Source organism: Coturnix japonica, chromosome W (assembly GCF_054131305.1).
Source record: "Coturnix japonica strain WE chromosome W, WE-NBRP24, whole genome shotgun sequence".
NCBI classification, from domain to species: Eukaryota; Metazoa; Chordata; class Aves; order Galliformes; family Phasianidae; genus Coturnix; species Coturnix japonica.
Window position 1 is genome coordinate 6,715,286 of NC_140701.1, and position 18,186 is coordinate 6,733,471.

Sequence of the window (18,186 nt, forward strand, 5' to 3'; positions counted from 1 at the left end):
GTAGATTTGTTTACACTGAGTGCTAACAGGAAACTCGCACACCCTTTTTGTTTCAGCTGTGCCAGCGCTGTGATCCCTTGCTGCTGGGATGTGCTGTTGGAAGGATGGTGTGCATGCCGAGCTCCCATCACTTCCAAGCCCTACAATTCTGTGATTCTGTGAATCAAGTGTAGAGCAAAAGGGATGTTTGGGCCAGGTGACTGTAAGAAGGCTGGCTGCTTTGGATGGTGGCAGCTGATGGAAACAGGTGCTCTGGGGACCGTTCAGCTTTTAACAGAAGACAGGGGTCCTGCAGGAAGAACGACTAGGTTCTCAAAAGGCTTCAGACGTGCACACAGAGTACATCTGTCCTGCCGTGCCGTCTCTGCTTCTTTTTGATGAAAGCATTTTCATGACCACTTGTTGTGGCTGTTGCTTGTAGAAGGAGGAATGTTAGGTGCAGTTCTCACTGAGAACTTCTGCTAGGATTTCTGTGTAATTTGAATCACGAGTGTTAGCACAGTGAGTTGAAGGAGGGCCCCGGAAGCAAATTTGTTGCTGTTGAAGCACTGTGTGATGAGCAGGTGCGTGGTAAGACGTGCTGGCAGATGTTGAAGCCACTTTAAGATTGAGGTGAGAAGGAAAGGCGATGAAGGAGCTGATGGCAAAGAGCTTCCTTAGGAGGCTTGGTGCTTGCATGGGATTGTATCCGATCAACTTCTTGTGTGCTGGTGTCCATCTGTGGTTTGTGGAGCAGTTTTCATTCCAGGGTCTGTCTGGTAGGACTGTGGCTTGGGCCAGGCCAGGGCGAATCCAGTGTGCTTTACTCTCGTTCTTAGTGCTTGTTTTTGCTCAGGTGTCAATCCTCACAGAGCAAGGCCTGAGGGTGGGGTTTGCGGAGAAAGAGGACATGCAGGCCTTGTGTGACACCCACGGAGCTGCAGCGAGGCTGCATTGGTGTAAAACAAGGGAAATGCACAGAGATCTGAAGGTGGGTTTTGGGCTCGACTTATGCCAGAGGGGATGTGCGTGCTCCTTTACAATGTGCGTTTTCTGCCTACTGTATGGCAGGTGGGCTTGGAAAGTTGTTTCCGTGTTTCTGTTGTTGGGAGAAGCAGATATCAACTCTTCTCTCTATTGAAAGATTTAACAAAAGAGCTTCTCCTTGCTTCTTAGTGTATGAATCACAGAATCATAGAATCACCAGGGTTGGGAAAGACCTAAAAGAACAGTCCAACCGTTCTCTTATTACCAATAGCTCCCAATAAACCACGTCCTTCAACACAACATCCAGTCATTCCTTGAACACCCCCAGGTGGGATGGCTCCACCACCTCCCTGGGCAGTCCATTCCAGTGCCTGGCCACCCTTTCTGAGAAGTAATATTTCCTAATGTCCAGCCTGAACCTCTCCTGCCGCAGCTTGAAACCATTCCCTCTAGTTCTATCAGTAATGACATGAGAGAAGAGGCCGACCCCCAGCTCACTGCAACCTCCCTTCAGGAAGTTTTAGAGAGCAATGAGGTCTCCCCTGAGCCACCTCTTCTCCAGGCTGGACATTCCCAGCTCCCGCAGCCTCTTCTCATATGGCTCCATTGTGCTCCAGACCACTCACCAGCTTTGTTGCCCTTCTTTGAACACGTTCCAATGCCTCAGTGTCTTTTTTGCAGTGAGGGGCCACAAACTGGAAACAGAATTCGAGTTGTGGCATCACCAGTGCTGAGTACAGGGGGACAATCGCCTCTCTGCTCCTGCTGGCATCAGTGTTTCTGATACATACATTCTCATGTATGTAAGTGTCACATGTGTGACATCCTTTTTGATGGAGTTCCGTGACGGGAGTTCAGTGGATTTGAGAGCTGACTTGAAGCCTGTGGGCATCACCCAGGAGTTGGGGTGAGAGGATGAGGCGTAGGAACAGGAACCTCTTTGGTCGTTATTAACTCCCAACTTTTTGGTCAGGAATCTCTGTGTGTTTCTTTATCATGTAAAGAACAGAGTCATTGTGCAGCTTGTGAATGAATTGATTCACGCCTGCTGATTGGTGCTGTTCTCTACAGGGAGCTGCAGTGGAAATGGACACTTGTGGTCCACTGTCTGCCCCCCTCCTGCATGCCCAGATCAGCCAAGTTGTCAAGGCCTGGCTCTTGGTTGGTGAATTGTGCCAAGGTCAGAGAGTTGGATTTTCTGGGCTTTGAGACACGTCTTCCAGATGCACGTTGTGTTATTTCTGATGTGTTGACCTGTTGAGGTCCAGCCCCAAATGAGGATTCAAGTACTACCACCGCAGGAATGGTTTAGATTGGAATTGGAATGCAGAAGGCTGAAGCCAGCAGGAGCAGGGAATCCATCATCCAAGGGCTTGGTGCAGCTCTTCTTTGCTCAGTTGTGGAAGCATCGTAAAGTTGCTGGGCGGACAGGCATCACGTAGCCTGAGACTCAGCATGACTTGCAGCAAGTGGATGGGACGGTTGTGCTGTGTGTGTTATTCCATGACTGTCTTAGCCCTGCTCACTGACCTGCTCTTTCTCTCTCCTCTCCTCGCCCTCCACCCACTGCCTCGGTGCAGCTTTTGCTCTCATTTCATCCGAGCAAAGCGACAAGGAGCTGCTGCAGATAGCTTGAGGTGATCTCACTGCCAGGTACGTGCCATGTTTTGTCCCCCCCGCATGGTTTTGAAGGCCGTGTGGCACCGTGTTTAGTAACACAGCCTCATGCAGCTTTGATGTGACCCTGGTCACGGGTGGGTTTCTCCACTGCCCTGCAGCTCAGCCCTCAGAAGGGCTGTCTCTCAGAATGGCCGCCCTAGACCCCGTCCCCATCTCTGCTGCCCTCCCCGTCCCTTCAGCCGTTCCCGGTTCGGGCCGGGCGACACCGGGCAGGTGGGTGAGCGGAGCGGGGCAAGATGGCGGCAGGGAGTGGGGTGTGAGGGGCAGGGCGGGGCCTAACGGGGGCGGGGGGCGGGGCTAAGGGGAGGGGAGAGCAGGGATTGGTGGGAGAGGGAGCCAATAGGAGGTAGAGAGGAGTTGGGCACAGGGTGATGTTAACACCCCTTTGTTACATCATAATGCCCCTTTGTGACATCATAATGCCCCCTTTGTGACTTCATAATGTCCCTTTGTGACGTCATAATGCCCCTTTGTGACGTCATAATGTCCTTTTCTGATGTCATAATGCCGCTTTGTGATGTCATGATGCTCCTTTGTGACGTCATAAAGCTCCTTTGTGACGTCGTAATGCCCCTTTGTGACATCATATAGCTCCTTTGTGATGTCATAAAGCTCCTTTGTGACGTCATAATGCCCCTTTGTGACATCATAATGTCCTTTTGTGACGTCATGAAGCTCCTTTGTGATGTCATAATGCTTCTTCGTGACGTCATAATGTCCCTTTGTGACGTCATAATGCCCTCTGTGACGTCATAATGCGCCTTTTGACGTCATGATGCCCTTTGTGACATCATGAAGCTCCTTTGTGACATCATAATGCCCCTTTGTGATGTCATAATACCCCTTTGTGACGTCGCAGTGCTCCTTTGTGACGTCATAAAGCTCCTTTGTGACGTTGTAAAGCCCCTTTGTGACGTCATAAAGCTCTTTTGTGATGTCATAAAGCTCCTTTGTGACATCATAATGCCCCTTTGTGACATCATAATGCCTTTTGTGACATCATAAAGCTCCTTTGTGACGTCATAATGCCCCTTTGTGACATCATAATGTCCTTTTCTGATATCATAATGCCCCTTTGTGATGTCATAATACCCCTTTGTGACGTCATAATGCTCTTTGTGACGTCATAAAGCTCCTTTGTGATGTCATAAAGCTCCTTTGTGATGTCATAATGCCCCTGTGTGACATCATAATGTTCTTTTGTGATGTTATAATGCCCCTTTGTGATGTCATAATGCTTCTTTGTTACATCATAATGCCCCTTTGTGACGTCATAATGTCCTTTTCTGATATCATAATGCCCCTTTGTGACGTCATAATGCCCCTTTTTAAAGTCATAATGCCCCTTTGTGACGTCATAATGCTTATTTGTGACGTCATAATGCCCCTTTGTGACATCATATCACCCCTTTGTGATGTCATACTGCCCCATATGAAGTCCAGACAGAGTCAAAACTTATGGACCTGCACGAGGATCGCTTTCAAGACAGTGGCTCTGTTGCTTCAAGCCTATTTGCTTCGTCCTGCCGCCACTCTACTACCAAATATCAACAACCTCTTTCATGATTGAACTTCCAAACATTTCACACTAACCCTTGTGTTTCTATGCCTTCCTAGGTGATTTGAGCCCTTGTCAACCCCAATGATCCAAACCAAGTAGTGATGTGCAGTGTGTTTCCATCAATGGAGAGTTCTTATTAAGCACAAATCGCTGCAATTCGGATGACAGCCTTCCACATGGTAACAGTGATGGACACAAGGGGCTCATCCACGTTCATGCTCTCATATCTCCTGGCTCTGCTGAAGCTCCTGACCTGAGCCTGCCAGACACCACAGTCACCTGCCTGGATTGTGACCCAGCGCCTTTGCAGTGCTGCCCATCCCAAGCACAGCCCGAGTGCCCCAACAGCAGCACCACCATGCAGGAGCAGGGCAGCATCAGTGAGGTGAAGCTGAGCATCTTAGATGGGGACTTAGAGTCAGGCTGCCAGTCCCAGGCACCAGGCAGCAGCACCAGCTCTGAGCCACTCTCATCTTGACAAGAGGAGTCCCATCTTCACCCTTGACCTCTCAAGCCCTCCTGTCTTTTATTGAATAAAGTCACTCTCATGCTCAGTCATCGCCTTGGCTGCATTCCGAGTCTTCATTCACAGGGATTGGGATGAATGCAACAAACAGCAAGGCAGCTCAGCTTGCAATGCTATGGCTGTGGGGTTCGTGCAGGCAGAGCTCTGGGTTCCCATTTTGCCTGGCTTTAGGATGTCTGCAGCATTTTGTATGGGAGCAAATAATCTCTAGCATCCAGGTTGCTGCTCATGATATATCCCAGTCTTCCTGGCTGTCGCTTTGTGATACCTTTCAAAGCCTTTTGATACTCTTTGATGCCTTGGCTGCTCCCTAACACCTCTGTCCTCCTGCCATGTTGACTCATGTCTCCCACTTTGAAGCTGGCTTTGCAGATCATCTCCAGCCCTGTCATCATCACGCTGCAGCAGGAGGTGCTCACCTGGCCCAATGTCTGGCAGTACAGCTTGTTCTGCAGATGAGCAGCTGCCTCCTCATCTCTTCAGCTACAGTAGTTTTTCTCAGGGCAGTTAGATGCAGTCATGCTCCTCTGGATTTGGTGTGTTAAATCCATGCTGCATGGCAGCAGTCAGTGCAATACAAAGGTGTTCTGTGTGCCACAGCATTTCTCCAGGGGAAATGAATCCTAGCAACAGTCTGGAGGAGTCTGTGAGCCTGAGATGCTCAACCAATGAGAGCCATGAGAGCATCACCTGCATTGGGTTTAGGGCATAGAACAGAATTAATGTCACTGACTGGTGTGCAATTTCTCCCTTGCCAACAGGGGATGTGCGCGCAGTATTGCAGTAATGAATAAGCACTGCTGCTATCGCTGCCATCTTTGCCTAACTAGAAATCTTTGACTTTGAGAGTTTCTCACACAAGGGGAGAGGGTAAGAAAGTAAAGAGGCACAGAAAATTAAGGGAAACTGCTCTTCTTTATCTTACCTATAAAAATTGATACAATTGATGCTGTCGTGCATTTTTTTTTTAATTTTATTTTTAATTTTTTGCTAATGTCAGTTAGATTGTTTTAAAATATCCACACACCAAAATCTGACTACCAAGCAAATTTAATGAAAACGAAATGAAGGTGAGTTAGCGGAAAGCACAAGGCCATATTATATTAGGCTCTAGCAAAATTTACAGGCAGTCACTGCACGAAGAGGTAGATCTGAGTTGCACATTATATGATTTCCACAAAGATTAAGGAAATCCGAAGCTTTCAATATATTTTTTTAATTCTTTTTTCATTTCATTTTTTAAACACCTGACCCAGACCCCAACTCTCGCAGGAGCTGTAAAGATAACAGCATTAACCTGCATTGTAACTCTAGATTAATAGTCAAGTGCATCACTCAGCCAACAGTTGGGACATAGAATCCTATTGCCCTCATGTAATCACTACTTAAACAAGAAACAGTGAAATTCATTGAGATATTTAGTCTGAACTCTTCCACTGGGGCCATGACTGAATGAGTTCCAAACTTGTGCTGAATGTCATTGCTGAATTCCTTTCTTTCCCATTCAGTACTGTAGCCAACTAGAATAAAAAACAGCAAAGTTCAGATGGGGATAATCCAGGTTGGAAACCAATACAAAGTGGAGGCAACAAATGGTATATTTTTCATATTGAATCTATGCAGTTCTTAGAGCATCAGCAGTAAGAAATTTGGATGAGATTAAATTTCTGTAGCTGTAGTAACCGTTTTGAAAATGGTCCTCAGAGATCCCTAGCTGGAAAGCACTGCGCCTATTCATCCTATTTTAAATCTATGGGAAGAAATTATTCTGAGTGTTGAAAGAGTGTAAAAATAAAACATTTCTAATTTATTCACCTCCTTTTAAAGTACTTTCAGACATGGTCTGTGATACTACCTTAGATTTCTTTGTATATTTGAATGAGGGTGGTTTGATGCTGGCACAATCACCTTAAAAGACTCTTCAAGATTATTTACCTCTGCCTTAGAAATCTATCAAAACTGCCAAGAATTAAACTGTAGGATGAGGAAGCCTGCCATTTCTAAGATTTGTGGTACTAGCAATTGACTTACGTTTTGCCTTGGTGGAGAACAGGCTGTGCATGGATACACACATGATTTCTCTAATTGTTTGTAAAGGAAAGAATTTCCTCAGCCTTTGCGAAAGCCAGCCTAAGTATCAAAATGGACCTGAGCCCATGCTCAGGAGCAGCAGTTACTGGTTACTGAATGCCTTTAATGCTTGTGGTGCTTTACAAAGTTCAACTTGCTGAGTATCATACTGCTTTCACATTATATCTAATGCAAATTTTAGGAACCCACTGCTGGAGGCAATGGAACAGAAAGGTATGGGGTAAGGGCACAGTAGGTTTTGTATCCAGACACCTGTGATGCAATCCACAGACAGATGGTAGGTATTGAACTGTCTTACTAACACAGTATTCCTTGGCAATATGATTGATGGTTGGACTTGATCTTTTGAGGTCTTTTCCAACCTTAATGATTCTTTAATTCTGTGAATACTGAAGACTTCTTTTCAGTATGGCTAGGAAAACACTGGCTAAGTTGTTTGGTTTGCATATATGAAGTTGGGACTGCCAATGGCACAGCTGTGTCATTAGAAAGGGTGGCAGGAACACCCTGAACACATCTACTCCCTTTCTGTCTTCTCCATCTCAACTCATGCTCCCTGTGACACTAACAGACAAGATTTAGCAGGCATGGTGGTGATGGTTGGATGGTTGGATTAGATGATCTTAGTGCTCTTTTCCAACCTTAACGCTTCTGTGATTCTGTAGATATGCCGTACAAGTTTTACCCTTATATTAAATTTAGCTAGAGATTGTTGGGAATTAACATTTTTGCCTGAAATTTCTCAGAGAATCCCTTGTGCAGGGCCAGCGAAAGACAATGTGCTCAATGGGATTTCAGCAGTCTACTGAAAGAATGGGAGGTAGTTGTTTGAGGAGTTACTTTGCTCTGTCAAAAAGCTGTACTGAGACTATATCTAAAACTATGGGATGCACATAAGAATGTACCCTACCTCTCTGCCTAGGGCTGGTCTACATAGGGAGTCAGAAAAAGCTGAGCAGCAAGACAATACCATGAGTATCGATTTGCCTGCTTAAATTGGCAGGCATTTCAAGTGTAGACGTCAACTCTTCTCTCATAACAAGTACGGCATGCTTCTCTCTACGAGACTACCTTACAGGGACATGTCTTTGACTGGGCTGATTTTGCCTTCTGAATTTTACTCCACAAAAGAATTTCAACAGGTAAAAGTTGAAATGACTGCAGTGCTCGTTTATACAGTGGTGTATCCATGCATCCATGTTGACATTTCTATCTTCAAGGTTACTGTGAGATGGGAATCACTGATTATAGAATTATTATTATTATTATCCCTGTACATAACTTTAGATACACCAATCAATTTCCATTCATTTAGTCTCTTTCTAGCAGAAAACTGAACAACAGTAATAACAACAAAAAGAGCCTAAACGAAACAAACTACAAAGGAGGCCAGAATGAATGCCTTCTGAACTGAGTATCACTGAAAGTTTTTCTTTATTGGCTACAGTGTGATATTTTTCTCCACGTTTTCTGCTCTGATTAAAACCACTTTCATCTTCTGTGATGTTAGCAGTGCGTGGGCCTGTAGAAAAGCATGCACACAAATGAAGACTAAAGCTGCATCTCTGCTCAGCAGTGCTGGCAGTTCACCATCAGTCTTGTCTCTGTGTAACACAGAGAGGGAAACAAGAAAGGATGCATTGTCTCAGCTATTCAAGGCATATCATAGAATCACAGAATGGCCTGGGTTGAAAAGGACCATAATGATCATCAATTTTCCTAAGACCACATCCTGGTCTTAATGAGCAAACACTTTATCACACTGGGCAACCTGTTCCAGTGCACTGCTACTCTTGATGAGAAGAAATTTATTCTACTATCCAACCTGAAACTCCCCTAGTGCAACTTGAGGCCATTGTCCTGTAGCTGAAGATTTTTAGTGCCAATTTTCATTGCCATGGATTAGGTTAACAGAAAGGAAACAGGACCCCAGTGTCTGTTATCAGATATCAGGTGGATAAGTTTCTGTTTATATCTACTGAATTCTCTTTTTGATAGTCGTAGAACCAGAGGTAATGTCCTTAAGTTGTGCCAGGAGAGGTTCAGTATTAGGAAAAAATGATTCCCAGATGGGGTTGCAATGCTTTGGAACAGGCTGCCCAGGGAAGTGGTGCAGTCCCTGATATAGCACTGAGGGACATGATTTAGTAAATCATGTAATCTTTAGTAAAGAAGGAAGCAAGAAAAAGACCACATTAAATTCATTCATTCTTAGCAGAAAGGAAACAAAGAAAAGAAAGAATTTTTAACCTGCTGTTAGCCATGTTTGTAAATAAAAAACCACTGTTTAGAAATACCTGGAAAGTAAGTACACCATTCTGGAAAGTCAAATAAATGTGGTGCAAAGCAAACTGTCTCTGGCTTTGCCAAATCAGGCCTTCATTAGCCAAAGGATCCCTCCCTTTTTCTCGTAGTGAGAAAGAAATTCCTTTTATGGTTCTACTATTTTCATTAGTTATTTTGGGAAGATTATCTCCAGTCCAGCAACTCAAAGGTTTTGGGATGTACCTCTGGTCCCAGTTCACCTTGCTGAACCTGTCAACAAAACTAACATCACCTGTCACAGAATGATAGAATCATGAGAGCTGCAAAAGACCACTTAGATCATCCAGCCCAATCATCAGTCCATCACCACCATGTCCACTAAGCCTCCTCTCCTCCTTCTTCACTGACCTTGGTGACTGCAGGGCTGTTTGTCTCACACCATTCTTGCTCATAGCTCTCACATATGCTATGCAGTGGTTTGAACCTTCCTTAACAAAGTTATCACAGAAGTGCCAGCAGCATCACTCCTTGACTCAGCTTTGGCCAGCACTTGAACTGGTTCTGTCTGACATGGGGCAACTACTGGCCTCTTCCTACAGAGAACAACACTGCAGCCTCTTTGCTGCCACAGTCCAGACATTAGACACACATGTGTAACCCCTTCCTTTCACTCCCAAAGTGCACGCACACACCGGTACCACAATGTCCTTGTGCAGCTCCAACACTCTGCACACCCCTGTGCACGTACATATATGTGCATGCTCGTCCTTGCACACATACCCACAGACCTACACACACCTGAGCAACACCACTGGTTTGGGCAAAGGACATCTGAACATCAAGACAGTAGTTTTGGTCTCTGAGTTTACACTTAGAGAAGTCTAATCTGGGACAACGCAAGTCAGTGAATATTGGGCCAAATCCTTCTGTACTTAATTTTCTTCATCATCATTGTGAAGATGAATAAAACAACAGCACATTTTCTCATTATTTTTGATGTTCTTTTATTTCTACAGTACAATTAAATTTACATATAAATATATTCAATATAAATTTATTTTTCCCATGAAACATCTAGACATTTTATAGTTTGAATAAGAACTGTGTCTGTTCTGTGTTTCTTTCCCATTTACAAAATTCAGTGCTTTTAGGTTTATGCAAAATTGTTGAGGATGAGATCACATTGATCTGCTTGGTTCATGCAATCTAACCTGGATACATATGACATAGGAACGTGGTCATCCAAGAAATTCTCAGGAATCAACGGAACTAAGATTTAGGGTGATTGGGCCCTGGAACAGCCTCCCCAGATTAAGTAGTCACAGCACTGAGCTTGCCAGATTTCAAGAAGTATTTTGGACAGTGCTCTCAGACACAGGGTCTGATTTTTGGGTAGTCCTGTGTGGATCCAGGAGTTGTACTTGATGATCTTTTTGGGTTCCTTCCAAACTGGGATATTCTATGGTTCTATGGTGCTAAAAGTATGTTTAGTCAACAATGCAAACCATCTCTCATACTCTAATAACAGAGCATAAGATGATTCTGTCTGTATTAGGTGGGATGAACTCAGGATATATTCTGAAGTAGGAGCAGTGTTTGGTCATGTGTTATTTCACTCGGAAAATCTGGTAAGACCATACCATAATTCAGGGCAGACAGCAGGCCAAATCTTCACTGAGCTGAGAAGGTAGCGGGATCTTTGGCAGGTACAAGTGGAGTTAAGGCACAGTATTCATGTGAATGAATCACCACATCTTTCTGTTTTGCAAAAGGTGATGTTGATCTCTTAAAAGAGGCCTACATATGCCACAAAGACTTCTGACCACATTTCTAGTGCTCCTACCAGGAAGTTTCAGAGAAAATATCAACTCGTTGTTCCTGTAACATTTCCTCTGAATCTTGTTGGATTTGATGAACTTTGCTAAATTCAAAACAGGGTTTCCATGGAAACTTTGCCAGTTTTTCAACAGTGCACTGTGACGTTCACAGCTCCGAGGCAAATCAGTTACATGGACTAACTGAGGACCAAGGATTCTTTTACTTCAGGGTCTCCAGCTCAGGAAGATGCCCTCTATGATGACAGCTCTTGAAATGAAGAAAAGGGTCTGGGGCCATGAGCTGGCACTCAGGGTGGTATTTTTAGTGATTGGGTATATCCATAAACAGTTATTTTCTGCTCTTATCCAAGTTTCCTCAAGATGGACTTTCCCAGCATTTGATGAGGTGCCCTTTATCTGTCAACATCTGCTTATTCTATCTTCTTCTCTTTTTAAAAATGCCATATTTTAAAATGAACACTGGAAATTTTCTCTTCTAAGCATTTCTTCTTCCAACATCCCATCCTGTTGATTGAGCATGAGCGTGCCTTTAGTCACTCGGAGAAAGGAGGATGTGAGTGGTCCATGGGAAAGACATGACTCATGCTTTGTTGTTGAGGAGAGAGTGGCTTGGAGCTCGTGCTGCTGCCGGGTGCCTGGGACTGGAGGCCTGACTCCAAGTCCCCCTCCAAGAGGCTCGGCTGCTCCTCAGTGACAGTGACTTCGTCCTGCTTGGAGGTGCTGCTGTCGAGGCACTCAGGTTGTGTTTGGTCTGGGCTGCTCTGCAAAGGCACCAGGCCACAGTCCAGGCTGGTGACTGTGTTTTCTGGCAGGCTCAGATCAGCCCCTTCAGCAGAGCTGGGAGAAATGAGTGCCTGAACAACGATGATCTCCTTCTCTCCGTCACTGCTGGCACACGGACAGCTCTCATTTGAATTGCAGCGACTTGTGCTTCCCATGAGGTCTCTGTTGATGGAAGCACTCTCCGAGCCACCAGCACTTGACCTGGCTTTTCTGGGTTCACAGGGGCTCGATTCACCTAGGAAGGAGTGGATACACAGGGGTTAGCATTCAACTTTCTCTGCCCATGGACACAAAGGCTTGGTGCTGCCTGTCAAGTAGGCTTCAAACAGCCTTAGAGGCTCCTTTGGGAAAACAGGGCTCAGCTGAAGATGTCAGGCATGGGCTTGAATGCCAGAAGGAGGTACAAGCCCACTGAAAGTGTGAATTCTACCCGTGTTGCTGACAAGCAGTGTTTTGAAAGCTGGATTTGCACCCTTACCTGCCAGGACCACGAGTCCTTCTTCGGAAGGCTCCCTGGCACTGCTCTGCAGTTGGTGTTTGGCCACAGGGGATGGTTTGCGCAGGCAGAAACAGGAACACCAACTGCCAGCTGGTGATTCCTTCCTCTGTCTGGGAGAACTCAGTCTGGAGAGAAAACAGAGCATGCTGTCAGTCGTGGTGCAGGGTGAGGGAAGAGCTGCACCGAGCCCTTGTTAATTGTTACCCGTTCCCAGCACTGCCTGCTTTCTGCTGAAACACAGCTTAGAAACGCGCTCTGTTTCAAACAGCAGAGGATGCATCCATTCCTACAGCTCAGCCCTCAAGTCCTGCTGGCTACATTCCTCTCAACCATGTCAAGCAAGATGCAGAGCATGTGAGCAAAGGCTCCACAGCCGGACAGGACAGGAGCTGGCAGGTGTAACTGCTTTCTGAGGAATGGTGCAGCCATAAGAAAGGCTCTAAAACTGTAGAGAGTGTTTTTTACAGCTAGCTGAGAAGGGTCGTAAACACGGTGCAGTTAATCAAGCAGCCATGCCACCTGCAAGGACAGTGAGATCAACAGGATGCCCTGGGATGGTGAGAAACTAACCATGGTTTTGTGAACTCGGCAAGGGAGTAACTTTCAGGATGATAACAACAAGCTGCAAAGATACTCGGGGATGGTATGTAATTGGGAACCAATGATGAGCTCCACTTTTGCAATATGTATGAGCTAATTATCCGTATTATAAAGGTACACGCAGCCAAGGAATAAACGAGAATAGCTGATCATATGTCAATGACAGGTGTGGTCGTCTGCTTTTCTCCCGCCGTTCCGCAACAATTGGTGACCCCGACATGGCCTACCAGGAAGGATCGCAGCAGCGAAGGTGTTCGGATCCTTAAGCAGTGGGGATAGCATGCGCCATAAAAAGAAGGTGCAGGTGCTCTACGTGACCTTACAGAAGGGCCTAGCCGATACGGGCCGACGACATCCTTTAAGGCTGCAACAGCGTGCTGACAAATAGGTATGGGAAAGCAAGCGGTTTATGAATTATTTTCTTGCTTTTTTAAGAAAAGGTGTCAGGTATTTTCTTGCTTTTTGAAAAGAAAGTGTCAGGTTAAGGGGACAGACTTGCAAAAGGAACTCCCTGAGTTATTAGCGTATGGGTATGCTAAAGGGTTATTTCAGAATCCGCATTTAGTGTATGATCTTGCTGAGTGGCGTAAATTTGGAGATGCAATTTTTCAGGGAATATTAGATGGGGATAAAACAGCTAAAAAATGCGGGAAGTGGTGGCGTGTGGTTTATAATGATTTGTTGCTACATCAGGCAGAAAAGGAAGCGGCAGAACAAGCTAGTGCTGTGCTGGGGAGGAATAAGAATTATAATGAATGGTCAGATTGCCCGGTGCCCCCTGCTTTGTCCACCGTAAAGTTGCCGCCGGCCGCCGAGCCTGCGTTGCCGGTGGCTGCGGAGCCGAGTGCCCCGTCTCCGCCTCCCGGCACGTCTGTATCAGACGAGCCGCCTGCATCGACCATGGCGCTACAGCCGGCCCCCTCGACCCCCCTTTGCAATGAGCCGCTCCCTGGGGCACAGAGTGACCTGGCGGAGGCCGTCGCGCGGGAGCGGGGGGGGGCTTGGGCTGCCCTGGCGCGGGCTTGTTTAGAGGTGGGAGACGGTGAGGCGTTGGAAGCGGTGCGACAGGCGGTGCTGCCGGGGGGGTATTCGCCTAGTGCTGCAGGTGGGACACAGGCTGCTATCAGTGCTTTAGATTGGAAGTTGTTGTCACAATTGCGGTCTACGGTCAGTCAGTTTGGAGTAAAAAGTGAGCCAGCGAGACAGATACTGGATTATATCTGGAGTACTCAGGTTTTGTTGCCATCTGATTGTCGGGCTATAGCTAGGTTGATTTTTTCGCAGCACGAACAACTGCTATTTAATGCTTATTGGGAAGAGATGTGCCAACAGAGCGTTGCGATAGTTAGGCAGCCCGGAGATCCCTTGTATAATGTCACCGTTGAAGAACTTTTAGGGATGGGTCCTTTCATCCGGACGGAGGCCCAGGCTTTATTAGGACCAGTTAAATGTAGAGAGTCAATGTATCTGGCCAGGCAGGCTATGGATAAGATCAAGGTGCCAGGTGGGCTGCCGTCTTATATGGGAATCCAGCAGGGAAGAAATGAGGATTTTGGAGCGTTTCTAGATAAGGTAGCTGGAGCCATAGAGAAGGCTGGAGTACCAGAGTACATGAGAGAAATAATGCTAAAACATTGTGCACTTCAGAATTGTAATGCTACAGCTCGTGGCATTCTAAGTACTTTGAGGAGTAACTGGACAATAGAGGAGGCGTTAGACAGATTATCAAGTGTGCCCACGGGGGCTCAGGCTTTCATAGTTGAGGCTATTAAAGAGCTAGGGGCAGGATTAAAGGCACAGGCTGAGGCTTCCCAGAATCAAGTGTTAGCAGCTCTTGCACCCTTACAAGCGTCTGCGGTAACCAGTGCAGGCCCAAGCACCTCTTTGAAATGTTTCCGGTGCGGCGTTAAAGGACATTTGCGACGGAATTGCCAAGCTGTCGGTGTGTGGTGCCAGAACTGCCGCTCGGACAACCACAACACCGTCACCTGCCGTCGCCGGTCAAGAAACCTCCAGCCCAGCGCAAGAAAGAACAGCGGCCGCGCTCCGATACAAGCTGCCGTTCCCAGCCAGCGGCCGCCTGCTCCCCCGCACAAGTCTCTCGCCGCGTTGTCGGTCTCTACGGCCCCCCCGCCCTCTGCTTCGCCCACGTCGTTCTCTGCGCCTCGCCGTGCCGCCCCCCCCTCGTCGTGCGCGGCTGCGTCTGTGCAGCCCGTGTATAACGTGGTTAAAGACGCGGATGGACCGAAACCAGAGGATCGTTGTGACCCAGGTCCTGTAGATCCAGAAAGCGAATCGGACGCATTTTCTCTTGATACTTTGTTTGGAGCAGGAATGACAAATTTCCCTACAGTGTACTGTGATGTCTTAGAACAAGGCAGAAAAGAAACAATATTAAGAGGTGATGCTGACACGTTGCAAACCTTTCCTAATCAGGTCCCCCATTTGGAATCCCTGCCTTGTGAGGCAGTGAAAGAGCTAAGGGAGTCAGTGAGAACATACGGAGTTCAGTCAGCCTTTACATACAATCTTTTGGTTGCAAACAGTGACAGTTGCGCTATGACCCCTCACGATTGGAAAACTGTGTTAAGAATGATCCTCTCTGCTATGCAATACGCTGTGTTTATGATTGAATACCGGCTACATAATTTGACTGATACCTCTTTGCCTCAAATTGGGACACATCCATGTGGCACAGCACCTCTTCAACTGTGTCAGACAAATGTCACTCACATTCCTGAATTTGGCTGTCTAAAATATGCACATATAACAATAGATACTCATTCTTCTTATGTATTTGCCACAGCACATACAGGTGAACACAGTCATGACACCCGTAAACACTGGTTATCTGCTTATGCTGCTATGGGAATCCCACATACTACAAAAACAGATAATGGGCCTGCATATACCTCTAAGGCCACTCCAACTTTCCTCCAAGAAGGGTGTGTTAAACATACTACAGCCATTTCTCATTCTCCCACTGAACAAGCTATCACTGATCACATTTATCAAACACTGAAATCCATTCTTATTATTAAACAAAAAAGGGGGAATATGGGAGACACACTACAAGAAATATTATGCAAGGTTTTGCTTGTTTTGCTTGTGCTGAATTTTTTGAAAATATTATGTAAGGTTTTGCTTGTTTTGCTTGTGCTGAAGTTTTTGAATCGTGTTCATACAGATACAGCTTATGTGGATTATCATTTTGAGGCTTCCCCAGTGCAAAAGGAACAGCCTATGGTTAATGTTTGGAATATGGCCACAGGACTTTGGGACTGTCCCCTACCACTGACAACTTGGGGTCGTGAATATGCTCGTATTTCCACAGGGACTGGCCCTATGTGGGTTCCAGCATGATATCTTCGGTCTCATCTGAAGGCAGAAAATAACATCCAGCCTTTATAGTAATTGTAATTGTGTGTTTCTTACTTAGTGGCATTGCTTTGTAACTTGCTGTGTTATAGATAATATTAGTAATAGTCTGACATAGTGTGTGATAGTGATGGAACTAGAGGGAATGGTTTTAAGCTGCATCAGGGGAGATTCAGGCTGGACATTAGGAAGTATTACTTTTCGGAAAGAGTAGTCAGGCATTGGAATGCACTGCCCAGGGAGGTGGTGGAGTCACCGACCATGGGAGTGTTCAAGAAACGCTTGGATGTGGCACTGAGGAATATGATTTAGCCAGGAAGTATTGCTGATGGTTGGACTAGATGATCTTCTAGGTCTTTTCCAACCTTGATAATTCTGTGATTCTGTGATTTTCTGTTTTACCAATGCAGTCTCAAGATTTAGAGTTTAAAACATTAGCTAGGATGTTGTGTGCTTCTTCTATTTTAGTAATAGATCAGATGTGTATTAAACAGGATTTGATCTAATCAATGCTAGAATCTACAGGAATAGTTCTTTTAATGTTTTAGTACTGTTTGGTTATGATGTTATTAGCCTATTTATTAGCTTTTCTTAATTTGCAAAGACAAAACCTGGAAAGGAATCCCAGTCAAAGAGATGACCCTGTATCATAGAACGGATACCTCTTTTACATCCAATTAATTGGGATCTGAAAATATAACCATGCATCATTTTAGACAAAAGTGCACGCTAATAGAACTAAATTTGATGGTTTATTCTGTTTTCCAAGCAGGTGTTCCACTTGGGCTCTATATCACGCACTGGCCATGCGGATATGGTGTACAACTGGAAGAAATCCTTCAGACCCTGAATGCAGGAGAGAATCTGTGATGGGTGAGAGAGGAAAGGTGCACCTTGAAGCAGGGGACGCCCTGCTGGCACTACCTGTCACATCCACCACCAACATGGCTTGCTGTTTCTCAAGGGTCAATAAGTATTAATGCCCCTAGTGATACTCTAGTACATTTGTCCTCTAAAATTGGTTCTATTTGACATGCTATTCCATTAAATTGTGCGATCATTAATCAATTATTAGCCCGGATAACTCAGTTGGTAGAGCATGGTTATGAGCATCCTAAAAGCATTTATTGCACAAATTTTAGTGGTCATTAAAATCAATATATTAGAGTATATGAAAATTGAAGACTTTTCCTGATCAGTTACAGATTAACACAATGGGACCCTCACGGATTTATTTTCAGGTTGCAGAAACTTAGGTTGCAGTACAAACATGTTTGTTCTTTTTAGTGGATTTAATAGTAATGTTGTTATGTTGTATTTGACTTGTCCCTTTTTCATTTTTAGAGTATTGTCAATCGAGGCCTTGATTGAGTTATAATAGTTATGTTATTAATTTAAGTAGTCTTGCTATTCTATAGGCAGTATTGTAAGAAGAATTCTACAGAGCGTCAGTCATGGATCCAGATGAGAAGTTCACAGAACAGCAGCTATGAAGCAGGATAAAACTACATGAGAACTGACTGAACAAATGAACTGAACTGCTTGTTAAATATGATTAATCGGTCGTTAAATCAAACCCTTTTTTATCCTAAAAGAAAACGGGGGAAATGTAGAGAGTGTTTTTTACAGCTAGCTGAGAAGGGTCGTAAACACGGTGCAGTTAATCAAGCAGCCATGCCACCTGCAAGGACAGTGAGATCAACAGGATGCCCTGGGATGGTGAGAAACTAACCATGGTTTTGTGAACTCGGCAAGGGAGTAACTTTCAGGATGATAACAACAAGCTGCAAAGATACTCGGGGATGGTATGTAATTGGGAACCAATGATGAGCTCCACTTTTGCAATATGTATGAGCTAATTATCCGTATTATAAAGGTACACGCAGCCAAGGAATAAACGAGAATAGCTGATCATATGTCAATGACAGGTGTGGTCGTCTGCTTTTCTCCCGCCGTTCTGCAACATAAAACATCCCTGCATCTTACACTAACACCACCT

The 18,186-nt window shown here is 45.4% G+C and overlaps 2 protein-coding genes across 2 annotated transcripts in view; both read right to left on the reverse strand.

The window, feature by feature from the left end:
• LOC146754426 (uncharacterized) overlaps positions 1-18,186 on the reverse strand; it is a 599,901-nt gene that overhangs the window by 352,892 nt on the left and 228,823 nt on the right. The window lies entirely within an intron of this gene.
• Positions 10,077-12,354, reverse strand: LOC146754441 (rho GTPase-activating protein 32-like). Its single transcript, XM_085527458.1, has 2 exons — positions 12,189-12,354; positions 10,077-11,945 (listed from the first exon to the last, which is right to left on the reverse strand). The coding sequence occupies exons 1-2, from the start codon at positions 12,352-12,354 to the stop codon at positions 11,461-11,463; spliced, it is 651 nt and encodes a 216-aa protein (XP_085383584.1). The 3' UTR covers positions 10,077-11,460.

What these genes read in the sequence shown, in the direction of transcription:
- LOC146754441 (XM_085527458.1), bottom strand. Translation starts at nt 12,354, where the DNA reads ATGCTCTGTTTTCTCTCCAGACTGAGTTCTCCCAGACAGAGGAAGGAA. An exon ending in AGGACTCGTGGTCCTGGCAG is followed by an intron (nt 11,946 to 12,188) that starts GTAAGGGTGCAA and finishes ACTCCTTCCTAG; the next exon opens with GTGAATCGAGCCCCTGTGAA.